Source organism: Pavona decussata, unplaced genomic scaffold (assembly GCF_977016875.1).
Source record: "Pavona decussata unplaced genomic scaffold, jaPavDecu1.1 SCAFFOLD_134, whole genome shotgun sequence".
Lineage (NCBI taxonomy): Eukaryota > Metazoa > Cnidaria > Anthozoa > Scleractinia > Agariciidae > Pavona > Pavona decussata.
The window spans coordinates 5,517,345-5,544,027 of record NW_028145547.1 but is presented as its reverse complement, the minus strand read 5'-3'; the positions used below and the strand labels follow the sequence as shown (position 1 = coordinate 5,544,027).

The 26,683-nt window shown below is 39.2% G+C and overlaps 2 protein-coding genes and 1 long non-coding RNA gene across 3 annotated transcripts; 2 read left to right on the top strand and 1 right to left on the bottom strand.

The window, feature by feature from the left end:
• Positions 1 to 1,460: 1,460 nt before the first annotated feature.
• On the top strand, positions 1,461 to 7,478 carry LOC146467927 (uncharacterized). Its single transcript, XR_014867635.1, has 2 exons — positions 1,461 to 2,255; positions 7,173 to 7,478. It is a non-coding gene; the product is annotated as an uncharacterized LOC146467927 (long non-coding RNA).
• Positions 3,789 to 7,478, top strand: LOC146467926 (uncharacterized). Its single transcript, XM_085125281.1, has 2 exons — positions 3,789 to 4,426; positions 4,915 to 7,478. The coding sequence occupies exons 1-2, from the start codon at positions 3,849 to 3,851 to the stop codon at positions 5,489 to 5,491; spliced, it is 1,155 nt and encodes a 384-aa protein (XP_084981407.1). The 5' UTR covers positions 3,789 to 3,848; the 3' UTR covers positions 5,492 to 7,478.
• Positions 6,943 to 26,193, bottom strand: LOC146467925 (glutathione hydrolase 1 proenzyme-like). Its single transcript, XM_085125280.1, has 16 exons — positions 26,006 to 26,193; positions 23,833 to 23,983; positions 21,348 to 21,492; positions 20,263 to 20,392; positions 19,638 to 19,705; positions 19,088 to 19,161; positions 18,623 to 18,705; positions 18,192 to 18,302; positions 17,247 to 17,334; positions 16,558 to 16,688; positions 15,819 to 15,898; positions 15,072 to 15,224; positions 10,713 to 10,833; positions 9,744 to 9,812; positions 8,792 to 8,960; positions 6,943 to 8,126 (listed from the first exon to the last, which is right to left on the bottom strand). The coding sequence occupies exons 1-16, from the start codon at positions 26,087 to 26,089 to the stop codon at positions 7,945 to 7,947; spliced, it is 1,839 nt and encodes a 612-aa protein (XP_084981406.1). The 5' UTR covers positions 26,090 to 26,193; the 3' UTR covers positions 6,943 to 7,944.
• Between the last annotated feature and the right edge of the window lie 490 nt (positions 26,194 to 26,683).

Below are 26,683 nucleotides of genomic sequence, written 5' to 3'. Positions count from 1 at the left end.
GCGTCAACGAGCGGCTTCGCCGCGAGGAACCTCGTTGCCCTCGCCCCATTTCCCCGCGGCTTCGCTACTCGTTTTCACTCTCGTGCCCGGCTTTCTGGTGAGCCACCCATAAAAACCGCCAGCTACGCAGGCTATAAACTTGCAAGTTTTTTTCTTTTTCTTGTACTGTTTGTTTGTTTGTTTCTTTTGCTTCCTTTAAAGCGATAGAGGCATGACGTCATCATTTACTCTTGTGGGACAATTGTCTGGATAACATGTAAAATCACTGGCAATACACGAGTAATCCCCAGTCCTCTAATTCTTCATATCGAACTGCTCGTTCTGTAGAGGGTTAGCAACGTTTTGTGCAAGCAAAATCCACTATCGGAGGTTGTATCGGAAAATCGGAGACAGTATCGGAAATTGTATTGGAAAATTGGAGACAGTATCGGAAATTGTATTGGAAAATTGGAGACAGTATCGGAAATTGTATTGGAAAATCGGAGACAGTATCGGAAATTGTATTGGAAAATTGGAGACAGTATCGGACTGTTGGAAGCATTTCGTTCCAAATCATGTAGTAGTCGTCGCATTCGAGCGCAGCGCCCCTCCTTCAGGAGTGTTCCGTCAAGAAGACGAATATTCAAACAAGATGCCCCTAATGGCATTTTCGCGGGATTCTTAATGTTGGCTCATTTATTCCCCTTGTATGCTTCGCCGATTTATAAAACTATCCTAGCTAATGGAATAGTTTGAGTCACAAAGATAGCGTTATGTTGTTTCCCTTGTGTTACGCTACTTATCGTTGTACCGGAAATTCCATTACGATAACGTGGCCTGACTCACGTTTTCTACTCTGGTTATGTAATTTCAATAAAAGTGCATGATTACAAATTGTTCTCGTTTCACCAACAAAACAAAGAAAACAGGCAAAAAGCTTTCCTAAATGAAACTTTTAGTAAAATTTGACAATCAAACCGTTGATCTTTTTGTGGAGTGGATTTCCAGTAACGTTTAAGCATCAATTCGACAGAGTGATGTGATGTGTGTTTTAGCCTATCAATGACCTCTTCTCAGTCTCATCGTGGTTCTACAACTGTCAAACAAAGCATGATTCCTTCACCAGGAACTCTCCAATTTCACCGTTTTAGCTGTAGAGTGCTTCTTAGAAGTTATTCTTTCGATTTACCGCTTCAAAATGGTTAATTTTCTTTTTGAAAACGGCACAGTTGGGTCTAAAACATGTAAAAAATATGGCCGCCACAATAGTGACAAAAACGTCCCTTCTAGGAGAGAGCAGAATTTAATCCAGGTTTAATGAATAAATCAAATGATGATTGACGACGTCACACAGGTGGGGATGAGGGGTTCCCCTCCCTCGTGATATACGCACTGAAAATAGATTTTGATTGGGCCGCTTTTATTGAAGACAATCAGAACAATACATCTCTACTAGGAGAGGGCAGAGTTTAATGAAAAAAATTATGTGCAGATTTGAAGCTACCATGAAGAAAAAAAATAGCAGACCGAAACCTGGATACGGGCTGCCCCTCAGGGCATCCCGCGTAAAAAGATAGCGAGCCCATTTTTTAGACATGGTCTGCCCTTAGGGCATCCCGCGTAAAAAGTAATCAGAATTCACAACACTTCAACAAAGGAAGACGCGTGGACGTTACACCTTAAAAAAAACCACAACAAAGGAGTCAAATTCAAAGTGGAACTATTTGCACAGGTTTAATTCAATGGTTCTTACATCATTGCCCCTTCAACTTAAACGCAAACTGTAAAGTTCAAACTCAACCTTCGGTTGTGTTTTAAGCTGCAGTAAATGGCTTGGAGAAACTAGGAGGTCCCATCAGAGGACATTGAGTGGCTTTCATCTGAGTGTCGAAAGCAATAACCGTTTGTTTTGGTTTTGCTTTTCTACGCTCTGTGATTGGTTAGCAAAACTCGCGCCACTTTCTCAGCGAATTAGAGGCTAAAGCAAAACCAATCGTGCCTTGATCGCAAACGTTTTTCCGCGCCTGGCACCGGTTACACGTATTTCATTTGAGCTCTAATTGGTTCATTGCGCCGTTTACGTATGATTGGTTAGATTAACTACTAGTGTGGGTTCCTTTCTACAACACTCGCATGAAAACCGCTGTATCGAACTTAAAGTTACGGGGATATTTACGCTAAAAATTAATGGGATACAGGATGGTTGTGATTAGATTTCGATCCATTTTGCAAGTTTCTGACTATACGTCGATTAACGTATTTTTCTTAAGGCCGCGGTGGACAGGATTCTTATCAGAATGTATTTATTTAAATAATATGCACGAAGTCAAACGACTAAAACCGACAAAAAGCGAAATATTCGTGAAAATGTCTCTAAAAATATTCTGTTCTGCCTCAATAATCGCACGTGATTTATTTCGCGTAGCACGAACTTTTTGTGCATTACTAAAATAGGCCGTTTGAGCGCAGCAAGTTTCTTTGTCAGAATTCTGCATTTGGTTTTTATAAACAACAGCAAACCTTAAAGGCTAAAAAACAACTATATAGATATACTGATTCAAAATGTAAGCTGTACGGTGACAAAAAATAAACATGTTAGAGTTTCAAAAAAATTAATTTCTTCTCCTCTCTGTCCGCTTCGGGAGATTGTGTACATCATGACAGGACACGATAAAAATGTATCAATTATGCGAACCAGAGAAATTTGCGACGAAATGTAATTCCAGCAATATTCATGCACGTGTCTTTCGTTCGAAAATGGTGAGGTCGGCGAGAGGGAGGCAATATCGAAAGAGTGGTAGACTGCGTAAACAGGGTGCGAAGAAAACGTCCACAGCACTGGCGCTGAGACGAGTGCAAGACAAATTACTTGCGCAACGTGAAGGATCGACTAGTGAAACTGGCAAGTCCAGTTCAAAGAAGAAGAAATCAATTCCAGCGCTAAATTTAAAGGCAACCGAATAGTTAATATTGGCCACTTTGGAAGATCGCTTCAAGGGGTAATTGATCATGCCTCAGTTTGTCCTTGTAAGGGTACTCCTCGTTTGGAGCAGGAAATTGAACGGAAAGGCTTAGCTTGTGTAATCCAATTCAAATGCAGTGGATGTGGAATGTCGCTCGCAGTGGAAGCGCAACCCAAGTCAAAAGGGCCAGGTGGACAGATGCGACACAGCATAAACGTTGCCGCCGTGTGGGGGTTTATGGCAACTGGTGGTGGACATGTTAATATGAACGAGATCCTGTCTGTTCTGGACATTCCGTCACCAGATAAGAAAACCTTTCTGAAGATAGAAGAGCAAATCGGAAGCTTATGGAAACAAGCGATAACTGCCGACCTGATCGAATCTGGAAAAGAAGAAAAACGGCTGGCAATGGAGGCAGGTAACATGGATGAAGGAGTACCAGCCATCAACGTCATCGCCGATGGAGGGTGGTCGATGAGAAGTCACCAGCATCGCTACTCTGCCAATTCGGGCGTGGCAGTTATAGGAGAGCGTACAAAGAAGTTACTATATCTGGGGGTACGGAACAAATATTGTAGCATTTGTGCCATTGCAGACAACAAGAAATCGCAACCGCAACCTCACAAATGTTACAAAAACTGGGAACATTCATCTTCGTCTATGGAAAAGGATATCATCGTAGAGGGATTCAAACAAAGTGAAAACATGCATGGTCTACGCTACACTGGGCTCATCGCTGACGGAGATAGCAGTGTACATAGGTCCATTATCGATAGTGTCCCGATATATGGCAGGCGTGTTAAAAAGATCGAGTGTGCGAATCACGCTGTAAGATGTTTCCGAAAGTCTTTGCACGACTTAGTTGAGTCACATTCTGAGTGGAAAGGAAGAAATGGCCTGTCAAAAATGAAAATTAAGAAAATTGCCGCTGGTGCAAGAGCCGCTATACGGATGCATTCAGCTACCGGAAATGCGGATGCCTTACGGCGAGATCTAAGAAACGGGCCATACCATGTGTTTGGTGATCACAGAAACTGCAGCGTTGCATTTTGTAAAGTCAAGCAGGCTTCAGTTGCTGGGGACTGTGACGTACTTTCAACAAGAATTGCCAGCGAACAACAAGAAACCGACGTCACCAGTGCTATTTCAGGTCAACGTTTTGACGGAATGACGGGACAGGAGGGGAGAAACGACGATCTGCCTACATTGTATGAAATCGCTGATCAGATTGATGGATTGGCCAACGATGACATCAACGAAGAGGATGAAGAAAATGCACGTCTGGGTGGTCAGTATCTTATCGACAAGCTACCTACGGGGCTTATGAATGAAGTTCTGAAGAAAGGAGATCGTATAGTCAGTCTCGCAGCACAACTTGTGACAAACAAAACAACCAACATGGCTGAGACATACATGTCTATAAACGCAAAATTAGACGGTGGGAAACAAGTCAATCGGATACAACGAGGATCATTTGAGAACAGGTACTAAAGTATTTTTTTAAGTTTTTATTTTCTAATTTATAGCAGAGCATATACTATTAAGTTAAATATCTTAATAACATCTGCTACATACAATGCAAAAAACGACGCGTGAGCCTACCATACTTGTCGTCCGTAGTACATTAGCCAGATACCATACCCTGTTAACTAATCAAAAATCAAGATATGTAGTATACCAGGCATATTTTTAACGGTAAGTATATTTTCCGTTTTGTGACATAACGCGTCCTCTGATTGTTCGTGTAGCTCTTTTGTGAGTATATTTCGGTTATCTACTATATATTTAAAAAGTTTACGGAGTTTGGGTGAATTTTAAAAGAGCCTTGCAATATCGTGAATGTGTGAATCTCTGCCTTAAAGTACGTATTCCCGAGAAAATACATATCAGAATACTTTCTTGTGTCCAGTATCGCAAGCTATTTTCTGTTTGCAGAGTTAGCCTAACATTAAGCGTTTTCGTATTTGCACAGATGTTACGGAGCGGGCCTTTGTTATCAGCACGGAGCCGGTTGGCATTCCGAGGTATGGGAGCGGAGCAACTGCCAGAAAGCAGGTCCGGTGTTGGAGGCATATTGCGACAGCGTCGAAAAGACAAGAGCAAAAGATCAAAAACGACAGGCCTCTGAACATTACAAGGAAATTCGTAGGAAATCGAAAGTAACACAGTCAACTACGGGCCCTTCAAATGATTATGGACTCAACGCGTCACATGAGGATATTGATCCCAACGAACTTCATAAACTGTGCGAAGAGAACTCAAAACGAGCGAACTTGTCCCCGGAGGAAATAATAAGAATGGAGCTTCAAACGAGGGGTCAAAGTAATTGTCCACTGTGGCACCAACTACGGAAACAGCGTCTAACCGCATCAAGATTTGGAGAAATCTGTAAACGGAGGAAATCAACACCGTGCGCAAGGCTGGTGGTGGAAATACTTTATCCTCGGCCAATCTTTACGATGGGGAACAGAAAACGAAAAAATAGCCTTAGAAGAGTATTGCAAAGAATCTGGGAATTCGGTTCAACAAGCCGGGTTATTTATTTGTAGTGAGCATGGATACCTTGCTGCTTCTCCCGACGGAATTGTTGTATTGAAGGGGAGCCCCTCCCGCAAAGGCCTTGTGGAAGTTAAATGTCCGTATTCAGCTACACGTAAGACAGGCAAAGCATACACTCCAATGGAGACAGCAAAGAAGATTAAGAATTTCCCCCTGGAAGTAAAGCCGAATGGGCAATTGGCGCTCAAGAAGAATCACAATCATTTTTACCAAGTTCAGGGACAATTGCACATTACAGGCTACAAATGGTGTGATTATGTAGTCTGGACACCATCTGGACTTTATGTGGAACGAATCGAATATGATGCAGCATTTTGGGAGAGAAAGATGTTCCCAAATCTCAAGTGGTTCTATTTTAATTGCCTGCTTCCCGAGACGGCATCACCCCGACACCCGCAGGGCTTACCAATTAGAGAGCCTAGCACCGTGACGACAGAAGCAAGGAAAAGAAAAGCTAGAGACAACGGTGGTACCGCAAACAACAAGAGGGCAAAGATCTGGGCTTGACTGTAGTATTATGTATTGTTTCTATCTTCGTTTAGATTTGTATTATGTCCGGCGATGATCACCGTGTAATATAAGAGTTTTTCTAACAGAGATTTGTGTTTCTCGTTTTTTTTCAAGTTTCTTTATCTAGTGCGAAAAAAGAACAATGCTTGCAAAATATAACTAATTATTGTATAACGTTTAAAATCTTACTGATTAAGTTACTTTTTTACAGGTTTGTAAATTGAAATAATTGTGAAATTTTCGATGGACGAAGACCAATTAACAATCAATAACAAAAACTATGTAACTACCTGTACATGTGCATGTCGGCGAGCACTTTTGACATGCACGTACGATAGGTTGCCATTATTTGACACAAAAATGAGTTTTTGTAATTACCACTGGTAGTAATAAAATTGAGCTGATCAAAAAATCCTTACTGCATGTCGCCAGCTACTACTTGCAAAACGCCGCAAGGCCGTGCGTTTTAATATATATGCAGTGAATTTCAAAGTATTGTTGATTTCTGCGTGCACTTATCTATGGCCCGTGCAGTAAGATTTTACCAAAATTACCATAATCCAGGTTTGAATTAATCAGCTCCCTCGTGTTTGCTCGGAAAGCCTTCGGAAGCGTAAAAACAAGCACTTTTGTGTCCAAGAATATAGCGCGGACAGACAATTTCACGAGTTGACACGGCAAGATGATAAACTAGGCATATTGTAGATTGTCATATCATGGGCCGAATTTTAAAATAAGCCTTAGAAGGTAAGATTGAAGCCTTTGAATTTGAGCATGATAGATTTTGCGCCTTTAAGGGCAAATATTTCTTAAGAAGCTTGAAGTTAAAAAATCCGGCTATGATATGACACAATAGATGTTGTAATAGATCACTCAGTGGTAAAATCAAATTTCTCTGCGTCTTCGTGGAGTAGAAAACCTGGACACAAAATCACGTTTTTAACAAATTTAATTTAAGTTACTTTCTGTATTGCCCTAAGACGCCATCTACACATTATAAAACGATCATAGTGCACTTTGATCATTCTCCAATACGTCTGCTAAGTTTTGGCGAAATCGGCTTTGAACTGCTCGTGATTTTAGGATTTTAAAAGTGGTACCCCTGCCAATATTTTGCCTAATGAATATATTCATGGTCAACGTATCCACCGCGGCCTTAAGTGACAGCAAAAAAGAAGCATCATATGTTGTTCCTTTTAGAGATTCCTCGTAAAATTTGAAGAGTGTACCTACAGATTTCTGGAACGTACGGGCATAAATATTCCTCTCACCCAGCGAGATTTGGTAACTTAAAACATATTTACACGACAAATTTTACATACGCCCGACATGGGCAGCTATTGTAGTTTAATGAAAAATCCCTCTTTCTGAAAAAAAAATTTCTTTTACAACTGAAGAAATTGGAATTAAAAACATCGACGACACCAGGGGCCAGTTTCTCCAAGGTCCCGATAACTTTGGTGACTTTTAACATGCAAAATTGTCCAATCTGCGCACAGGACGTTCGAGAAACTGGCTCCAGGTCAACGATATTCATGGAGAAAAAACAACACATTATTACACGACATTGCATTTTCGAGTCGAGCATAGTGACGTGCGCGTATGAGGGAGAATGGCACTAGACTTGTCTCAGTCCCCTTACCGTGCTCTAGTTTGAGACAAAAAAAATTCAGCGCAAAGCCGTATACGTATGCTACCTATTCCATTTTCCGTTGAATAACTTATTTAACAGTCTTTGTTCATCCTTTAACCAAAACTACAGAACAGGACCCCTGCAAAACACCACGATTTAGCCACTAGTTCACGAATAGCGTCCAGCTTTGACCTTTCTCTACGTCAAGCTTAAACTATAACTTAACTCATATTTGCAACAGGAGAAATGAAATACATTAGCGCTACACCCGTTCCCAGACCAGCAGACCAAGGTTAAGGATTAGTACTGAGCACCCCCTTGTGCACCCCCTCTTCTGCTATCCGCGTGAGCAGCAATCTTCTCTTGGTAGTAAGACAGTGCGTTCACCTCCGCTACGCCAACATCTTCGGTCACGTTATGTCCCATGTCGCGCAAATCCTGGGCAAATTTACTGGCCTTTTTCTTGTCTGGAAACTTATCCGCTGGAAAGAGAGAAGTTGCAGTGTTAAAAAAGAGAATGCTGCACGAATGATGGAGTGCAACTGGGACAATACATTATACTTTCTCCTTTCATGAAGCGCTTCCTATACGGCATACAAATACTGTTGATGACAACGACGACGACGACAAAAATAACAGCAACAACAAAACCCTTCTGCTATTTTTTGCTGAATGTACTGTTGAAGGCATTGGTAAAGGGAAAGGTGTATTTCGGGAGTGAAACCAACTGGGGCTTAAATGTCCGGTAAGAACTTTTTGAAATTTACCGTATAGCTCATGAACTTGTCCTCTTCATCCGAAATTCAGAACGACTGAAAAGTTCCATTAGTACAAGACGGGAAGTGAGTAATTTTGATTTTTGAATCAGTGAAACTGTTTCCTCCGGAAGGTTTTGTAAATTGAAACTGGAATTTTAGTCGATAAAACGCTCCAAATATGAATACGTGGACAAGACATCGAAAAACATAAACCAATACAAGCCAAGAACACGGTAAGGTTCATGATATGTTTCGATGACGGAAAGGTTTATTAAATCAAAGAAAATTCAGCATTCGTTAGCCAAGACATAAGAAGTCAAGGCCAGTAACTAATCGCAATTCTCACGGAGCAGCCAAATAAAATCCAAACCTAAACAGCACCAACGTACCTTCAATTTCCGTAAGGCCGGTTTTAAAATTGTAATATACTCTGGCACTTTCTATAGCTTCACTCAAAGAGTAATTTAACGCGAGATTATTGACTAAAACTTCGGCTACAGCCGGTGTGATGCGGAATGCACCAGCGCCGCCCAGTGACATACGGAACCAACATCGCTTCTGAAGGAACAGAAAAAATATGCACATCAGGGATTAGGAAGAAACACTGTGATTGAGAGTTTTAAATCATTAGACAAATGTTTGGAGGGTTCGTTCTTGGCATTCTTCTTAATTTAATGTTACGACCCCACCCCATCCATTCCCAGTAGCCCTGCTGCATACACCAAGTCCTTTAAAAAAGAGGTCGTGCTATTAAAAGACAAGCCCCTCCTTCATTTCACGCCTTTGTGGAAGTGAGATAAAAATTTAGGCGCCGTTCAGTCCTGGCAAGTTGTTGACTCAAGCATCCTCTGAAAATTTATGCCTCAAAATTTCATAATATCACCACAGCAATATAAGACATATGCATCAGTTTTATCAGTAACGCTCGTAGAAAAAGACGCATGTTGTTTGTCAGTTGTTTAAGCGCTGATTGTTGATTGACAAATGAAGGTTCAGAATGGCCAGGCCAGGCCCCCTTTATACCGGAATTTCCTGGTTTTTAAACTTGCAACAAATATTGAGAACGGTTTAGCAGCTAGTCGACTATTGTTTGCGCTCGTTACTTTAGGGACTTAACAGGAAAAATACAATTTTCGCGTAACTCCATGGTAGGAGGGGGGTTAATTTTTAATCAACCATTCATTTTTTTTTCTCGCCACTTTAGGGTACGGGAGTTCACAACTACTTTCAGTTGTCAATGCTCTGGAAACTTTCCGGTCAGGTATCCTGAAACAAACACGCATGCGCATCACCTGAGAGTTTCTATTTACTGCATACAATAATCGCGGAATTACCACTCACCTCTTTATGCAACACCGCAGTAGGAACCGTGGACGAAAGCGGACGCTTGCCTGGTGCCACAAAATTGGCCTGGAAAATAATCATGGCAAGGTATTCAGAACTTAAGCCCTGGTCAAACGGAGACAATAGTTATCGCCAGTTTTCGTCGGGACCTGCGTGCATTTGCGATAGAATGCACTCAGTCGCATTTTCATCCAGCTTAAATTCGAAGTTACGGTTTCACCATTTAACCACCAAACCCAAGATGGAGTAAGTTGTGCTCAGTATCAGTATCGCTTTCTTTGGTATGGGCGCGCGCGTAACACTACATGCACATTGATGTGGTTCTTCTGAAACTTGTGTCTACTTTGGCACCGTTTGGCTACCCACCGCAACCCAGCTGTGTACTGAAGGCGGATACACATTGTAAATATTCCTTTGACAGTTGGTACCTTCGGTCTTATGTGTCACATAGGCGACAAGGGAATATGTAAACATGTGCAAACACCCCCGCCTCAGTGAGGTCTTTTCCGCTTGCGAGTGAAAGCTATCGATGATTAATATTGTTCATAAACTTGTCATGACCTGCAAGCCCGTTTGGCCAGTCCTTAAACAGCGAACTGTGTTTAAATCGACCACGGAAACGCAAGTTGCATCAATTCAGTCAAAAGAAATTGGTAAATACTCCACTTCCAGTCGATATGAACAGTTATAGAAACGATTTTCATTGGCGCTGTGCCGACGTTTACTCGGGTTTTGTTAATAAGAAGAATAGAATAGAATAGAAGATTGTCAAAAACTCAATCCTATGGCATTTTGTGTCCCGAATAGTGATGAACAACTCATTTCTCCTTGCAAAAACAGTGCATTATCAAACATAAAGCCATGAGAATAAAGGAAATTATCACCAAATGAATCGGCTTGGATGTTCCAAGAACTCCTCCCTGTGAATATCAAAATAAATATACCCAGTTGACGCCTATTGCTTACCTTGGGTGGGCCAGCCCCTGCAATATTTTGGACACCGGGAATGGAAAAATCACTCATTTCGTTGTTTAGAATGATTCCCGTCTGAGTCATGATTCCAGAACCAAAATGACCATTGATTGTGCTGGAAAGAAAAGAGCGCGTCAGAAGAAGGTTAAGAAAAACTGGCTGGTGTCATATACAGTCCCTCGTGCCAACCTAAGAGACTCGAAGGACATTGAGAACAGTATGGTTTGAACTCAGACTTCTCTCAAAAGAGCGTCGTATTTGTGTAGTACGACCTCCCTGTCCAATGAACAAACAGACGGACGGACGGACGGACGAACAAATGAATGAATGAATAATGTGTCAGTGTTGTGTCGCTGAGGGGAGAAGTCCTCTCTACTATAAAAATGTGGACACCTAAACATTAAAAGGTTTCCTAAATCTAAAATTAAACTAGTTGACTACAGGCACCTAAAATACTAACTTTTAAAACGTTACATACATCCTATCACTGCTGTCATTGCCATATACATGGAGCTTAGCGAGGACTATGTTGAGCAAAGGGTACAGTTTTTGCAAAGATTAAACATACGAGGAATGCCCCTTCAGGAAGTACGTTATTAAACAGATCAAAAATAAGATGGATTGAGAATGGTGAAAAACCAACGAAATACTTTTTTAACTTGGAAAAACGGAATTATGAGAAAAAGATTATAACCCAGCTTAAAACAATAGACGGAGAAATAATCACGGATTTAAGCATGATAAATGAAGAAATAGAAAACTATTACAAAAACTTCCTGACTGCTAGAATCCCACAAGACGAGAACAATAATTTCGACGACAACTTTGCCCGCTTCTCCTCTGATTTACAAAATCCAAAACTAGCTCAAGACGAAGCAAGCGAACTTGAGCAAGAACTGACAAAAGATGAACTACTGAATGCCTTAAAAGGTTTCCAACCTGACAAAACTCCAGGTGATGACGGTTTCACGAAAGAATTTTATGAAATCTTCTTCGAATTGCTATGGAGGAACCTCCTCGACTCTTTCAACGAAGCCTTTCAAACAGGCAAACTGTCTATATCTCAGAGAAGAGGAATTATTTCGCTAATACCAAAAGATGAAAACAATCTTATGGTTTTAAGCAACTGGCGTCCAATAACATTGCTTAATGTCGACTATAAAATATTGGCTAGAGCTATTGCAAAAAGAATAGAGACGAAGATGCCCAAACTGATTCATTCGGACCAAACAGGGTTCGTAAAAGGACGATACATCGGTCAAAATGTGAGGCTTTTAAATGACCTTATGGAATTTACCGAATTAAACAAAGTCCCAGGAATACTACTCTTTATAGACTTCGAAAAAGCCTTTGATACATTAGAATGGCCTTTTATTCATCACACTTTAAGATTCTTCAATTTTGGCCCGAACATTCAAAAATGGATTTCAGTACTCTATAGCGATGTTGAAAGCGGAGCTATAAACGGCGGATACATGACTAATTATTTTCGAGTATCAAGGGGCGTAAGGCAAGGATGCCCGCTGAGCCCTCTATTATTCGTTCTATGTGTAGAAAAAAATACGACAAAAAATACGACAAAATCCGGAAATAACAGGTATTGAACTACCTAATTCCATTGAAGCTAAGCTAAGCCAGTTCGCTGACGACACTACATTAATATGTAAGGACACGATGTCATTACGTGGAAGTATGTCAGTTTTGGGGAGTTTTGGTGAAATTTCAGGTTTAAAGCTAAACAGCAAAAAGACAAAGGCTATGTGGATAGGCTCTTTGAAAAACAACAAAACCAAACCCTTAGAGATAGATGTTCCAGCGGACCCAATTAAGACCTTAGGAACCTATCTTTCAAACGATAGAGACAAAAATAACAATTTGAATTTTTATCTAAAAATTCAAAAGATGGAAACTAAATTAAATATCTGGTTGTCTCGCGACCTTACACTTATGGGAAGAACCCTGCTTGCTAAAACACTAGGAGTCTCTAAATTGGTGTATGCAGCCTCAATGTTGACTGTTCCTCAAGAAGTTATTAAAAGAGTCCAAACCAAGCTCTTTAATTGTTTATGGAAAAACAAAAAAGATAAAATAAAAAGAGAAGTTCTTTTTCAAGAAACAAGTAAAGGTGGCCTGAACTTTCCAAATTTTGCAACGACAGTTAAAGCACTCCGCTTGAGTTGGATTGGTAGACTGCTTAACAGTCCAACTACCGATGCATGGACAGCTATTCCAAATGCTTTTTTTGAAAAATATGGAGGTCTTAACTTCCTGCTCAAGTGTAATTATCATATAAAGAAACTAGACAAAAATTTACCGTCTTTCTACTTCGAAATGCTAGAGTACTTTAAGGAATTGCGTTTAAATCGCCAAGATAAATACAAAAGTGACCTTGTTTTATGGAACAATCAAGACATAACTATTGAAGGTAAATCGCTGTTCTGGAAAAGTTGGACCGAAAATGGAATTTACTACATTCAAGACATTCTGAATGAAAATGGAAAATTCCTAACTTATGAAGAATTTAATCGCAAGTACAAAATAAAAATAAATTTTCTAAACTATTTTCAAATCCTGGCATCAATTCCAGCAAACCTCAAATCAAAGGCAGCTTCTACACCCAGACCTATGAACTTTATTCTCGATGATTGTGATACATTTGACTTATCTAGGGACAAATCGATTAAACTTTCAAAAATGAAATGTAAAGACTATTATCATCTCTTTCAAGAAAAAGCAGAAGTTACACCAACAGCCATAAAAACTTGGGCCAGACAATACCCCGATATAGAATGTAAATGGCAAAAATTATTCCAAAATATACCTCGCCTCTCTACTAACAACAAACTGAGACAATTCTCCTTTAAAATGTTACACCGTATTTTAGTGACCAAAAAAGAGCTCAAACGATTTGAAATAGCAGATAATGAGGAGTGTTTTTTCTGTAATTCAGCTGACTCCTTGGAACATGCATTTCTGGAGTGCCCTGCAGGCCAAAAACTCTTTCAAGAAGCCTTAACATGGTTTAATAATAAGCACAAAGTAAATTTTACTCCATCTAAACAACAGTACCTATTTAAAGACTATGATCCACCCCCGAGTACTAACTCAAAATTAATGCGGAAATTCCAGATCCTTACTGTACAAACTCAGAAATATTACTACTCATGTAAAATGTTAGAAAAACCTCCAAATATTCTAGAATTGAAGTCAGCGCTAATCTTACAATGGAAAGTTGAAAAATGGGAAATTTAAAATTAATTTAAATTAACGAAAACGCACAATTTTTTTTTTTTTCTTCCAGTGACAAAATTTCATCCTTTTCTTACTGCTTTCCTGTTTTTTTTTTTTTTTAGTACCGTGTAACCCGCAGTTTGTAAGTAATCTAGTTACTGTTATGTTTGAGGCTATCTGTATTAAATTGTAAGTAGAGTCCTGTTTTGTTCAGTAGCGTAAGTAACCAGTAAGCATGTATTGTAGGTAGAATACTGTATTGTCTAGTGATATATTTAGCCCGTACTGTAAGTAATGTAAGTAATGTGATTTTGCAAACAATAAAAAAAAAAAAAAAAAAAAAAAAAAAAAAACTAAGCAATGTTTGTTACAGGAGCCGTTGCTAAGTGTAGCACCACCTTTGCCTCGTTCCTGTGCGGCTTTCTCCCAGGCCCTCAGGATCAATTCGTTTCAGTGACGTAACCTAGGCGAACGGACCCGAAACGGATTGACCGAGGTAAAAGATAGAGAGAGGCATAGGAACTAGCACCACCAAGCGACCCCGTTCACACGGACGCGTTTCCAAAGATTTTTTGGCCTGTCCACAAGGAAAAACGATGCAAATACACTCATAACTAGAACAAATCACGACCAGTGGTATTCAAAAATTTGCGCTTTGACTTTGCGACGTCCACACGGAGGCGTTTTCAAACAGATGTGTTTTCTATGGAGATTTCTGTGAACGAGACATGTAAACAGACAGTGAAGCATCCATGAGTATGGGGCCTTAGTCAGCTAAGGTTTGCTCCTCGACGTTTTTGCAAAGATCACTGGTCGGTCAAGCAAGGATATGCGGTATAGAGCGGTTTTCAATCGAGTGTCGTAAAACCAAAACCAAAGTAATTACTTGGACCAATCACAACAGAACGCAATAAACCAATCAGAATTCAAAGCAAATACAAGTAACCGGCACCAAGCGCGGGAAAACGCTTGCGAGCAGGTCACGAGTGGTTTTGCTTTCACTTCTCATTGGTTGAAAAAGTGGCGCGAGCTTTATCAACCAATCACAGAGCATATAGTAAAGCTTTTACTTTCGACACTAAATTAAAAACCGTTCTATTCATAAGGACACTTGATTCTCACCTAGTAACGCTTGCAAGATCGCCATCAGGTCCTATAACGGAAACATGCGTTGTACCATGTGACACTGTTTGGTCCAAGAATGGCCCATAGTAAGACGGAGGGAACGTTTTATTTGGAGAGATTTTAGCTCTAAGAGAGTCCGCATACTTTTTGCTGAAAATAGAATCAAAGGGAAGATTAGTTTTAAATGAAGGCAGGGTGGTAATTTTTTTGGCTAACGAAACAGCACAAGTAACCACGCCATACTTTAGCACACCATTAAAACGAAGGACTGAGCGTATGAACGTCTCACGTCGATATTTTAGCCTCATTTTTCTCGAAAACAAAGCGCGAACCAGCGAAAACAACCCAGAGTGATGTTCTTTGACTGAATTGAAGGCCACGTTTCGGCAAAACGTCAGACACTTTTGAGAAAATCGGCCTAAAATTCGACATACAACTGTTATCCTCTGAGTTCCCTTCAACATTTTGCAACAGACAAAATAGTGATCCCCGGCCACTGCACATTCCAGTCCTTAATTCATTCAAGCCTTTAATCTCCATTCTGATAGTCTGGGTGCTTCACAAGTCACTGTTTCGCCCCCATCCCCAATCCCCTCCTCATATTACGCTGAGTTTCCACAACAATTGACCACTTTATCTACCAAAATACAGCCGGAGTGAGGCGAGGAAATACGAAATGAAGTTGCTTAGGATACCATATTCGTTGCTTGTCACTAATTCATAGTGGCTGACCGCTGCTCTCACCTCAACATCTGCCTTGAGATATTAGTGAGTTCCTTGCTGTCCTCAAGCAATGATCTCTGAGCAAATGCAAACTTCATCGCCTGGGTACGTAAACAGTAATTATCTCAAGTAAGAAGAAATCTTTTGGGTTTGAGGCAACTACGTGTGTGTACGTAAAGTGTATTGACTCAAACAGGAGCCTTTGAGTTAGGCATGAAGGTCTCGCTTGAGAAGCTAATATACCATATTGAATCTTGTACCACAGCAAAACAAACTTTCTTTCAAACTGTCCTGATAAGGTTGTTTATATTTGGCGTCTACTCAGAAATTCTAGGCTATTTAGGTTTTTAAACAGGTTTTTCTTTCTTTCTATTGAAGGGAAAAACTAGACTTTCTACTTGTAAGCAAGTCTAGGGAAAAACTTTTTACAGCTGGTCAAAACGTTAAGTCCAAATGGATGTGGACCCGTCAATATGTGTCACAAACGTCATGAAGCTGCAACCGCGAGAAACTGGACGGAAGAAGGCCAAGCTTTCCCCGTGATCAAAGTTGAAAAAACTTAAACACGATTTCGTTTAGAGCCTTCAAAGTTCTGCGCTGTCAACTGTGCTGCAGGGGAGGAGAGGGAGTCCCACACTCTTTTTGTGTGGAGTTGTGGGTCATTCTTTCTTTTTAAACTACCTTTACATAACGTATTCACCCAATCAGACCACAGTTCATATAACAGGCAAAGAAACAGTAGCAGTGCTTGACTCCTTACCTCTACAATATAGTGATAAGTAACACTTTTGTCCTGGTCCTTCTCGGTAAAATTGAATCCATCCAAAATATTCAGCATGGACACCAGAACTGGGCCACCTGATGGCAAGGGAGTTGTGATCACCTGGTAACCTACAGAAGACACAAACATTAAGAACGCTGCCTCCTTTTGCTACTGCGCATACGTTCTGCGCATCTTGGGACGGTCCAAGAACCTCTTATTTCTTAAGGAAGATGCCTATGAAATACGAACTCAAAGGTATTATTGCCCGGTTTATGACTACGCAGGAAAATAAATACTAAATAAATGATCAAATTTAATGGCAATTACACGGGGAGTGCTCATGATAAAGTGTTTGACAATAATCCAGATCGAATTGGAATTTAGTTCAAATGTTGGTTTTTGAATCGAGGGGAAAACCGGAGTACCTGGAGGAAAACCTCTCTAAGCAAGGACTAGAACAAACAACAAACTCAACCCACATATGACGCCGTGTCCGGGAATCAAACCCGGACCACATTGGTGGGAGGCGGACTGCTCTCACCACTGCGCCATCCCTGCTCCCCCTTAGGAAAGACAATCTTAGCACGGGATATTTGAATACCACTCAAAAAACAGCCTATCCACTTCTTTAAGGTAATATTAATGGTAATTCAATCCATACTGCTGTACTGCTGTTCATCAATTACCCATATATGTAGCATTAATGGCATCCTTCAGTAATGGCTTGTACCCAGATAAATCAGCTTTTGTTATGATTCCATTTGCTGACTGAACCTGTTAAATTAAAAATAAGAAAACTACTTTTAATTATTTAAATGTAAAGCCGTAAGAGACAAGGAAAAAGCCTTTTACCTCGGCAGGAATCAAACCCACAAACTCCAGATTTGATCGTCTGTTGCTCTACCAACTGAGCTACAAGGCCAGATGGGAGCAACTCGTGGGTGATTATGGTGGTCATTGGGGCAATGTGGATGTGAAGGATTCAAATGAATGTTGTGCCGCTAGTACTAAGGACACAAAGGACGGATCAGAGAATTAACTCTGTAGTGTAATTTAAGGACGGTGCCTACTTTTGTTACTGCGCATACGTTCTGCGCATCTTGAGATACTTGAGTTTCTTATGGGTGGTGTCTACTAATACAGGGAAATTTTTGCGCGGTTTAAAACTATGCGGAGAAAGTACAACTTAGCAAGTGTTCTTGGAAAAAAGAAAGAAAAGAAAATTTGGGGTAACCATGCATTTTTCAGAGATAATAAAGCTTCAACATGTAAAAAAACGCCATACATAGCTTTGTATTTTACTGGTTTTATGAATTGTTGTTGCTTAATTATCTGTGAAAAATGCGTGGTTACCCCCAGTTTTCTTTCTGGATTCCAATAGCCCATACTAAGATCTGCTTTTACCGCATAGTCATAATCTGCACAAAAGTACCTCTGTATTAGTAGTAACCCTCCCTGGGAATTGATTTCATGGGTTCACTTAGCACTTTAACATGTCCTACAGAGTTAATTCTCTGATCCATCATATAATATTATAATACATTACAGTTTACTGTAAGATTGAAAACTTAGCAAAAATGGTAAGGATTCATTATGTCAGAAATGCATTACTTTAAGTTTTTGTAACTTACTGCAGCAACTATGCTGTCTGCTATTGGTCCATTATAGAATGCATCTGCACCCTTGTCTGCTATCTGCTTCAAGGTGTCTGCCAAAGCAGGATTGCTCATTTTCTCACCCTCCTACAAATTACAGTGAAAAGGAAGATGTGCATCAACTAGAGTTGGAGAAACTGGCACGTTTTGTTGCTTTTGTTTACTTCATTGTTACAATGTAGGTTGTTCATTTGTTGTTTTTTTGTAATTTGACCAATTTGTTTTCAGAAAAAAGCTGGATGCCCTGAAGATGAATAATTCCCTGAGAAACTTTAAGGCCTATCTTGATTGCTTTGTAGAGAAGTAATTTAATGTAATCTTGATGTTAAAACATTTTAAATTATTGGTAATCACTTTCGAGAGTCGACAGTGTAACTTACATGTTTACAAGCCAATACAAACAATACCTTCAGAAAAACTCCGTTGGGTGCAACCAGTTTTCCCAGTTCAGTCGCGATCACATCCTTTCTGAAATATTTCAGAGCTCGTCCTGCAAAGTCAAGTCACAGAGTTTGAGTTAGTGCTTAATAATATAACTACCCAACGCGAGCACAAGTACAAATCCTGTCAGGCGAATACATAACAACTGTGTGATTTGTAGTCACCTCAAAATGGATTACAAAACCACTTTAACACATCACATATACCAACAGATAGTGTCATGAAAAAATCCCATAATTACAGCTGTATGTATAGCAAGTGTGTGACCTATTGTGCAATCTACAGTTGTATATAACTGAATGAAAGATCTGGAATGACACATGTCCTACTATACATGAAAGCAAGAGAAAGAATTTCCAGCATTGCAAAAATAAAGTTATTGTAAATACATGTAAATGTTTGAATGCCTATTTTTTTTTTGTCAGCCCTACCTGTGTGCTCAGTAACACTGAATCCTTCCTTTGCCAGCTTGATAGCAGGTGCAATCACTTCTGACCACTTCAGCCTATAAATTAAAATTTTTAGTTCTACTGTGCACATGGAACGTAATTATGATTATTACGACCTGATTGAAAGTTAAATCGTTCTAAATGGAGACCTTTAGTCTCTACTACGAGTACGACTACGAATACAATATTTGGTTTCAAGTTTTGACCAAAACGCTGAGAAGAGATCTATTCCTCAGAAGCTTTGTTTTACTCTTTGTGGGCAACAAACTTGATGAAGTTGTTTCTGTAAATTGAATGATAGCAAACCCCTTTCATGATTCAAAAAAGACAAAATCACCCAGTAAGTTTAGAGTACTTGTTTTTGCCACTATGATGTTCTAACAAAAAACTCATATTAAAATGAGAATGGCTATCTTGTTTTCCTATCAGAATAGCACTGGTTCATAAGCAGGAGCTTCTCTTTCTCTAAGGTTCTAAAGTTCTACAGTTCTCTAGTTTGGCAGCTCAAACAACATACATGTAACATACTCACTTTCCATATTTTTTGTGAGCTGCCTCATATCCTCTGATTTCTCCTGGGACAGCCACTGATAAACCACCCTGAAATAAAAATGCATGTACTCAAAACACCTATAAGGTGTGGCAAATGGTCTTCGATAACTAAAGCTAAATTCTTGTTTGCTAAGCTTTTTACTCAAAAAGCTAAAAACAGTACTCAGTTTCTTACATGTACATGATAGCCATTCTCTACATGACAAAATAAGAAACATTGAGCAAGGGGGAGGGGAGATAAAGATTTAATACTCTCCAGACGGTGTTTTCATCAGTATATGCGCAAAATTCACATTTTTCTCAACTAACTTTGTCCAAGATTGTAGCTTGCCCACAAGCCTTAAGCGGGGTAATATTTTCATATGTACATGTAAATATTTTTAATTGATATATTCCCTCACAAGAGCCTCCATTGCAAGCTAGATCCAGCTAGCAATACTGAGAATACGAACATGTATGTGGTACAACATGTATATTACACTGTATGCCAAAAAATAAACAAAAATTGTACAACTAATGACAGTATCCATGTGACATTTACAGTATCACATACAAATGCAAGTTGTTAATAATTAAAGTAAATAAACTAATAAAAGTTTCCTCACCCAGCTTGCCAGTGAGCCATTTTTATTAAACATGTCTTTAGTGGCTGCTAACGGTGCAACTTCCCTGAAATCAATCACTTCTGCTACTTCTCCTTCTTTTTGAGGAACTACTGACAGCATAAACCCACCCCTGAACAAACAAAAAGAAACAACAATATTATTTTAGATGTCAATGATTAAAAATGTAGATCATAAAATTATTTTACCCATTTAAAAAGAAAACTTATCCTAATGTGCACCCTACATGCTTTTGGCTCACCAACGCCTTGATATTAATTTTTTATTGTAAATTGGGGGTTAAACCATGCATTTCCATTTTGGACAAGAATGCCATACATATTCTACAGCTTTTTTAGAAATTATTGTTGCTTAATAAATTATCCCTGAAAAATACTTGGTTAACCACAACCTTAAATTTTCTTTTTGGATTCCAAATTATCCCTTGCTAAGATCTGCTTTGCACAAATAGTCACAACCTGTGCAAAAATAAAATGTATCGCTGTATTAGGATGCACCATTATAGTGGATCCTCAACTCATAACTTGGTGAGCTTTTATACTATTTGCTCACTTACAGTGAAAGTGTGAAAGATGTCAGCAAATTGGTCTTGGAAAGATCTTAGTTTGGATTTGAAAGGAAAAAATAATGTACCCTGTGGTATCTATGATGTGGTAATTACCACCCCTACGATTTGTTGAAAATTTTCATTTAATTCATTTACAGAGTCTGACAAATCTCTGAGTGTTCTATGAATAAAAAGCTTCAAAATAAGCTACACTTTTGAGGTACAGTACATGTACATGTAATAGCTATCACATGAGTCAATCAGTGAAACCTTTTAGTTTTTAATTTTGTCCTTTTTACATGTAAAACCATTTCTATCAAAGACCTGACTTCCTTCAGTTATCTTGATAATTTTCAGAAATGAATTACTGTACACTCATGAATCAATTAAGACCGTCTGAACAGTATATTACATGTACATTAGCAAGCTGGGTTTTTCTTTACCGTTTTAGAAAAATGGGCCAAAAAACTTGAAACGGAAAGGGTTAAGATTATAAAACTAAGCTACATCATAAACATACCCTCCCAATCCTGAGCTCTCTGGATTCATGACTCCAACACACAACATACTCCCGATAGCAGCATCAACAGCTGAGCCTCCTTTCTTGATCAGATCCAGTCCCACCTCAGCACACTCTTTTACATCTGATACCACTGCTGCATGGCCTGTTAAAATTACAACTCTTACTTAGTATACATGTATGCATTTAAACTCAGTGTTCCAGATAATAGAGGGATCTCAGGTAAAAAAAAAACGACAAAGCTGGCTTCTTGACCCAACAAATTGAATGCTAAATTGAAGAAGATTTAGAGAGAACCAGAGCTATATTAGCCTCCCACGCAGACGTTCTTAGGGGTTCGTCACGCGTTCCTGCCCCACGAACGTCTGCTCAAACGAACAGCCACTTCCGTTCGTCGGCAAACTGCCTTTGTCTGAACAGACCAATCAGTATTGACTCATTATGACAAGTAAAGCCAATCACATACTGCGAAACAACGGAAATCATCACCCATGGAGATATTTTCACTTCCGGACGTGCATATACGATTGAAATTTTTCCTTCCACAACACCCTGCATTTTCTTCAGTGATTTCACTGAGAGAAGCGGCATGAATTCCAAGATTTGCCAGTTTGTCTACCTGGTCTTTCATAAAATTCACAAGCAGCGAAACAACAACAACATTCAGTGACCAACAGCTTCAAGAATTGAATTGTAAACAAACGATAGAGCTTGATAAATAAGTGACTTTCCATAACAAGTTGGAAGGTTTACGAACACATCAGTTTTCTTCTGCGCAAATTGCACTATGACTTGACTCTTTGATACGCATTCAACTCCCTTATACCAAACGCTTGGCACACATGACCAAAAACCCCGGGCCAAAAACCACATTTAAGTCCGCCATCCTGTCTCGGGTAATATTTTTAATATCAAACACGAGTTTACCCAAAGTTGGGAAATGGTTCCTGATTGGTCCGCAGTCGACGAACGGAAGTGGCTGTTCGTTTCAGCAGACATTCGTGGGGCAGGAACGCGTGACGAACCCCTAAGAACGTCTGCGTGGCAGGCTAGAGCTATACTGGCCCATGGGTCAAAATTCTCATTGACTCCCTGACCTGGAACGTTATCTGGAAATGCTGCAAACTGTAACCTAATGATTCAGAGCAGGGTAACATGTTCAGGGTAATAATCTAGGATTATAGCACCAAATACAGTAACATTGATGTTAGTCAGTGCTCAACCATTCCCTGAAGATTTTAGTAACTAAATTTTTCACAGTTATTACAACCGTGTGCAAAGCCAGAAAGTAAGTTGGAAATTTTTAGTGATAGAAATAAAAAACATTCTCACGTGACAGAAGCAATGGATTTAGCCTCATGTTAATTCTTAATATGTGTCAACCAAGCAAATTTTCAATAATTATTGGGAAATGAAAACTAGTTCTAAAGGTCCTGAACTCTACTTCACAAAATGAATTGTTAATAATGATTTTAATTATGTTGTAACTAGCCAACCAAAACAATCCATTCTGATCAGGTGGGTGAGTTTAGAAACCCAATATAATACAGTTGAAAACCACACATCAGGTAAGTATTCACACTTCAAGCCTCATGGCCAATATTTCAACAAATAATATTATTAACAACAAGTGTGGTTTTTTTTTTTTTTAGCAGCTAAACAGTCATAAATCAACAAATCAAAATTAACATTAATTAGCATTTCTACCACAAGGTTATTCCCAGGGCATTTGACTCGTATCTTGTTTTAGGTGCTACTTGGAACAGCTTGCCTTTGTGCCTTCAGTTTCCCTGTTTTTTTTTTTTGTTTTTGTTTTTTTTGTAGTTGTTTTTTTCTTTTCTTTTCTTCCTTTTTTTTTTTTTTTGGTTTTGTTTTTTTTATAAATGAATAACATGTTGCTTGTTTGCCCAGCCCTACAAAAATTAATGTCAAGAGTTGTGGAAGCATAATGGAATTCATTTTAGCTCCCCAATTGTTCAATGTGAACAAAAGAGCACTCGTTATGCACTAGTTATTTAGTAAAAGACAAACAAGAGAGCCCTCACTTTAAAAAGATAAATAATTAGGGGTTACTTGTCAGCTAAACACAAAACTTTACGCTTCAAAATTTTAAATAAATCAAGGTTTAATACATTCAAAATTCTGAAATTTGCATAACATTGAAGGCTACATAAAGTTCACAAACCAGGCTGTAAATTTAGCCTAAATGTATGTTTTTCTTTGCCAAAATGAGCAAGCAGAACTGGTAGTCCACCAACATAGAATCACATTTACAAAAGAATTTCATTGATTTGAATTTTTTGATAATGAAAGATTTAGAAGATTTAAAAGAAGTCATCGCCAAAACGTCATGTTTTAATCTTGCTACTTTTTATTCTGAAGTCTTTGAATTTTTTCAATGCCAAATAAAACACCACTTTGTTTTCAAAACCATGCAAAAGGCCCATCTTAAATTTCACCACCAGGGAAAGGCCTTATTCCATACCTGTGTGATGACTTCCAGTGAAGATATCAATGACAAGAGCAGTTGTTATAGCAATGCCAAAAATCAGACAGGCCAGTATGATCATACGGATCTCACGAGATCGCTTGTGCTTTCTCCCCAAATTGTGATGCCTACCTACTGATGAGAGAATCTGTAAAAAAGCAATTAAAAATTATTTTTAGTTAGCACTTATGATGCACAATAAATGTTACTTGTTACCAAAAATTAATGTTTTGACATGTTCTAAAACCTGTTCTGATTTCTATTTTACACTTATTTAAAGTGTTTCTAGAAACTACCAAGAAATTTAAAGGAAGAAAATCTTAAATTGGATTATGTTTATAATCATAAGAACATAGCTAATCAACTGTAGTAATCAAAGACAGTTTATTACTAAGTCTTGTGCTTTACAGGCTTTCCAGCTTAATCATTATACTTGGAATCTCTCAAAAACAACTCCCTCTCAAAACTAAGTTGTAAGATTTAAGCCATCATTACATGTAGATCTTATCAGTTCTTGTTGTACATGTAGCAGATTTTGTTTTGGCTGGACCGTGATAGTGAACGAGTTTCTGGAAAATAGCGAGTCTCGAATAGGGTAGCGATTTGTGGTCTTTAGTGCAGTATAGGCTTGCAAAATGTAGCTGAACTTGGTCTGGTTTAGGGGTAGGTAGGTAGGTAGGTAGGTAGGTAGGTAGGTTGCCTTTATGTCTACACGATGTATATAAAAGCTGAAAGCTTGTGGGGTCGTAAGGGGTAAGGATTTCAGAGTCCCAGCAGCACACACCTATCTACAAATTGTTACAACTTGAACTCCCCCACCCCCCTCCTCAACCCGGGTTTACTATACATGTGTACCACGTAAATCAAAGATTTGAAGCTACACTTAAAAAAGGTGTTTTAGTTGTTGTTGTACATGTAGCAGATTTTGTTTTGACTGGGATAGGGTAGGGACATTTGGTCTTTAGTCTAGTTTACGGCTGCAAAATGCAGCTGAACTAGTAGGTCTGGTTTAGGGTAACCAGGGTTTCAGAGTCCCAGCAGCACACCCCCCTAGCCCCCCACACAACTTGTTACAACTTACCCTCCCCCCCCCCCCCTGGGCTTACTATACATGTATACTACTTAAGTAAATTAAAGATTTGAAGCTACACATAAAAAAGGTGTTTTAGTCGTTGTTGTACATGTAGCAGATTTTGTTTTGGCTGGATTGTGTTAGGCTTACTATACACGTGCACGTCGGTAATCAAAGATTTGAAGCACGTATAATTAAGCTACATGTACAGTTGAAAACGGGCACTTACATGTTGCAGACAGTTTGTATGACTAGGTTCATGTGACAAACATCCTGCACACTGTTAGGTATATTTTAAACTAAGCAAGATATATTGCTTCAACATTGTATATCAAGCTTAAGTGAAAGAAATGTGATGTTTTAAGCCTGAATAAAATTATAGATCGATGCATTTATTGTCAGTGACCCAGCCATACTCGGAAAAAGACTTATTGAGCCATAGTTCTGACAAGCCAAGAATAAATAGTATATACCTGCCAACTCTCACGCATAATGCGTGAGTCTCACGCCTGCAGACTAAAGACATCGATCTCACGCATCGAGGACAATTTCTCACGCCTGACTCAAATCCGGACGAGTTGTTCTTAAAAAACTTAATTTCCTTTCAGATTTGCTATATTATCTCTTCGCTCTTTATAGCAATTCCAAAAGCTTTCAAAAGTCTACAATCTGTCCCGAATCACCAGTGTTCAAAGGTCGTCGGAATATCTTCTGACATTTTCGGTAACGTTCGGAAAATCGTCGGAAATCTTCGGAAGTGGCTCGGACGTTTTCGGAAATCCTGGTCATGACGAGACAAAAATCTCACGCATTTGACTCAGAAAAAGTTGGGAGGTATAATAGTAAGCTTACAATAAAAGATCATAGCCAAAGTCGAGCTAAAAGATACGGAAGCTGGCCGACACGAATGCAACTTCTTCAACAGACTCAATAGGATGGCTGGTACCGGCCTAATTTACTTGTTTCTTTGTAACTAAACTCTCTTTATGGCGGAAAACTCTCTAAACTAAACAGGCAGAGCTGTACGGAGGGTATCCGCTTTAACGAGATGCAGAGTTCATTGTGGTACATTCAACATGGCCGCCGCTAAATATTTACCTCTCCATCGTCATCATGCCGAATAAGACTCTCTCTGTCATCCACAAAGTTGTTCATCTCTTGAGACGAATTTTCGCCAGCCATTTCTCTTCTCTCAGTAGGTGCAGGCTGAGCGATTGATGAGAGACGTTTATACAAAGAATACCGAAATATTTCAAGGTAAATTCACCAGCCACGAAACTGATTATTGTTTTCTTCTCGTTGCACACGTACTTTGGTTACCAGACCTCTCTCTTCCTAGTGCAAGATACACGGGAACCGGACCTTCGTCACAGAAACATAAAATTGCATGTCTGTTCCTTTCACCGCGGAAGAAAGGCACAATTGACGGAAATATAACAAAAAACAGAAACGATACGAGAAATCTCTGCTAGCAGGGTAATAAAATGTCTCGTCAGCCCATCTCAAGTCCGTTTTTACCAAAATGGACCTTTTTTTAAATAAATTAAAAGTTTGCTGACAAGTATCACTGAAGTATTGGTCCATTTTTGTCATTTTTCACAGACCCCAAGCCCATTAATTGATAACATGAATGTGATGTCGATGTATAGTCTTTGTATGAGAAATTCACTTTAGTTCTCAGAGAGGGTTAACAACACCGAAACTAAAACTACAACCGACTCACTTTTTAAAATATGGCCCGCACAAACAGGAGCCCATCGATCGGCTCCCATCGCG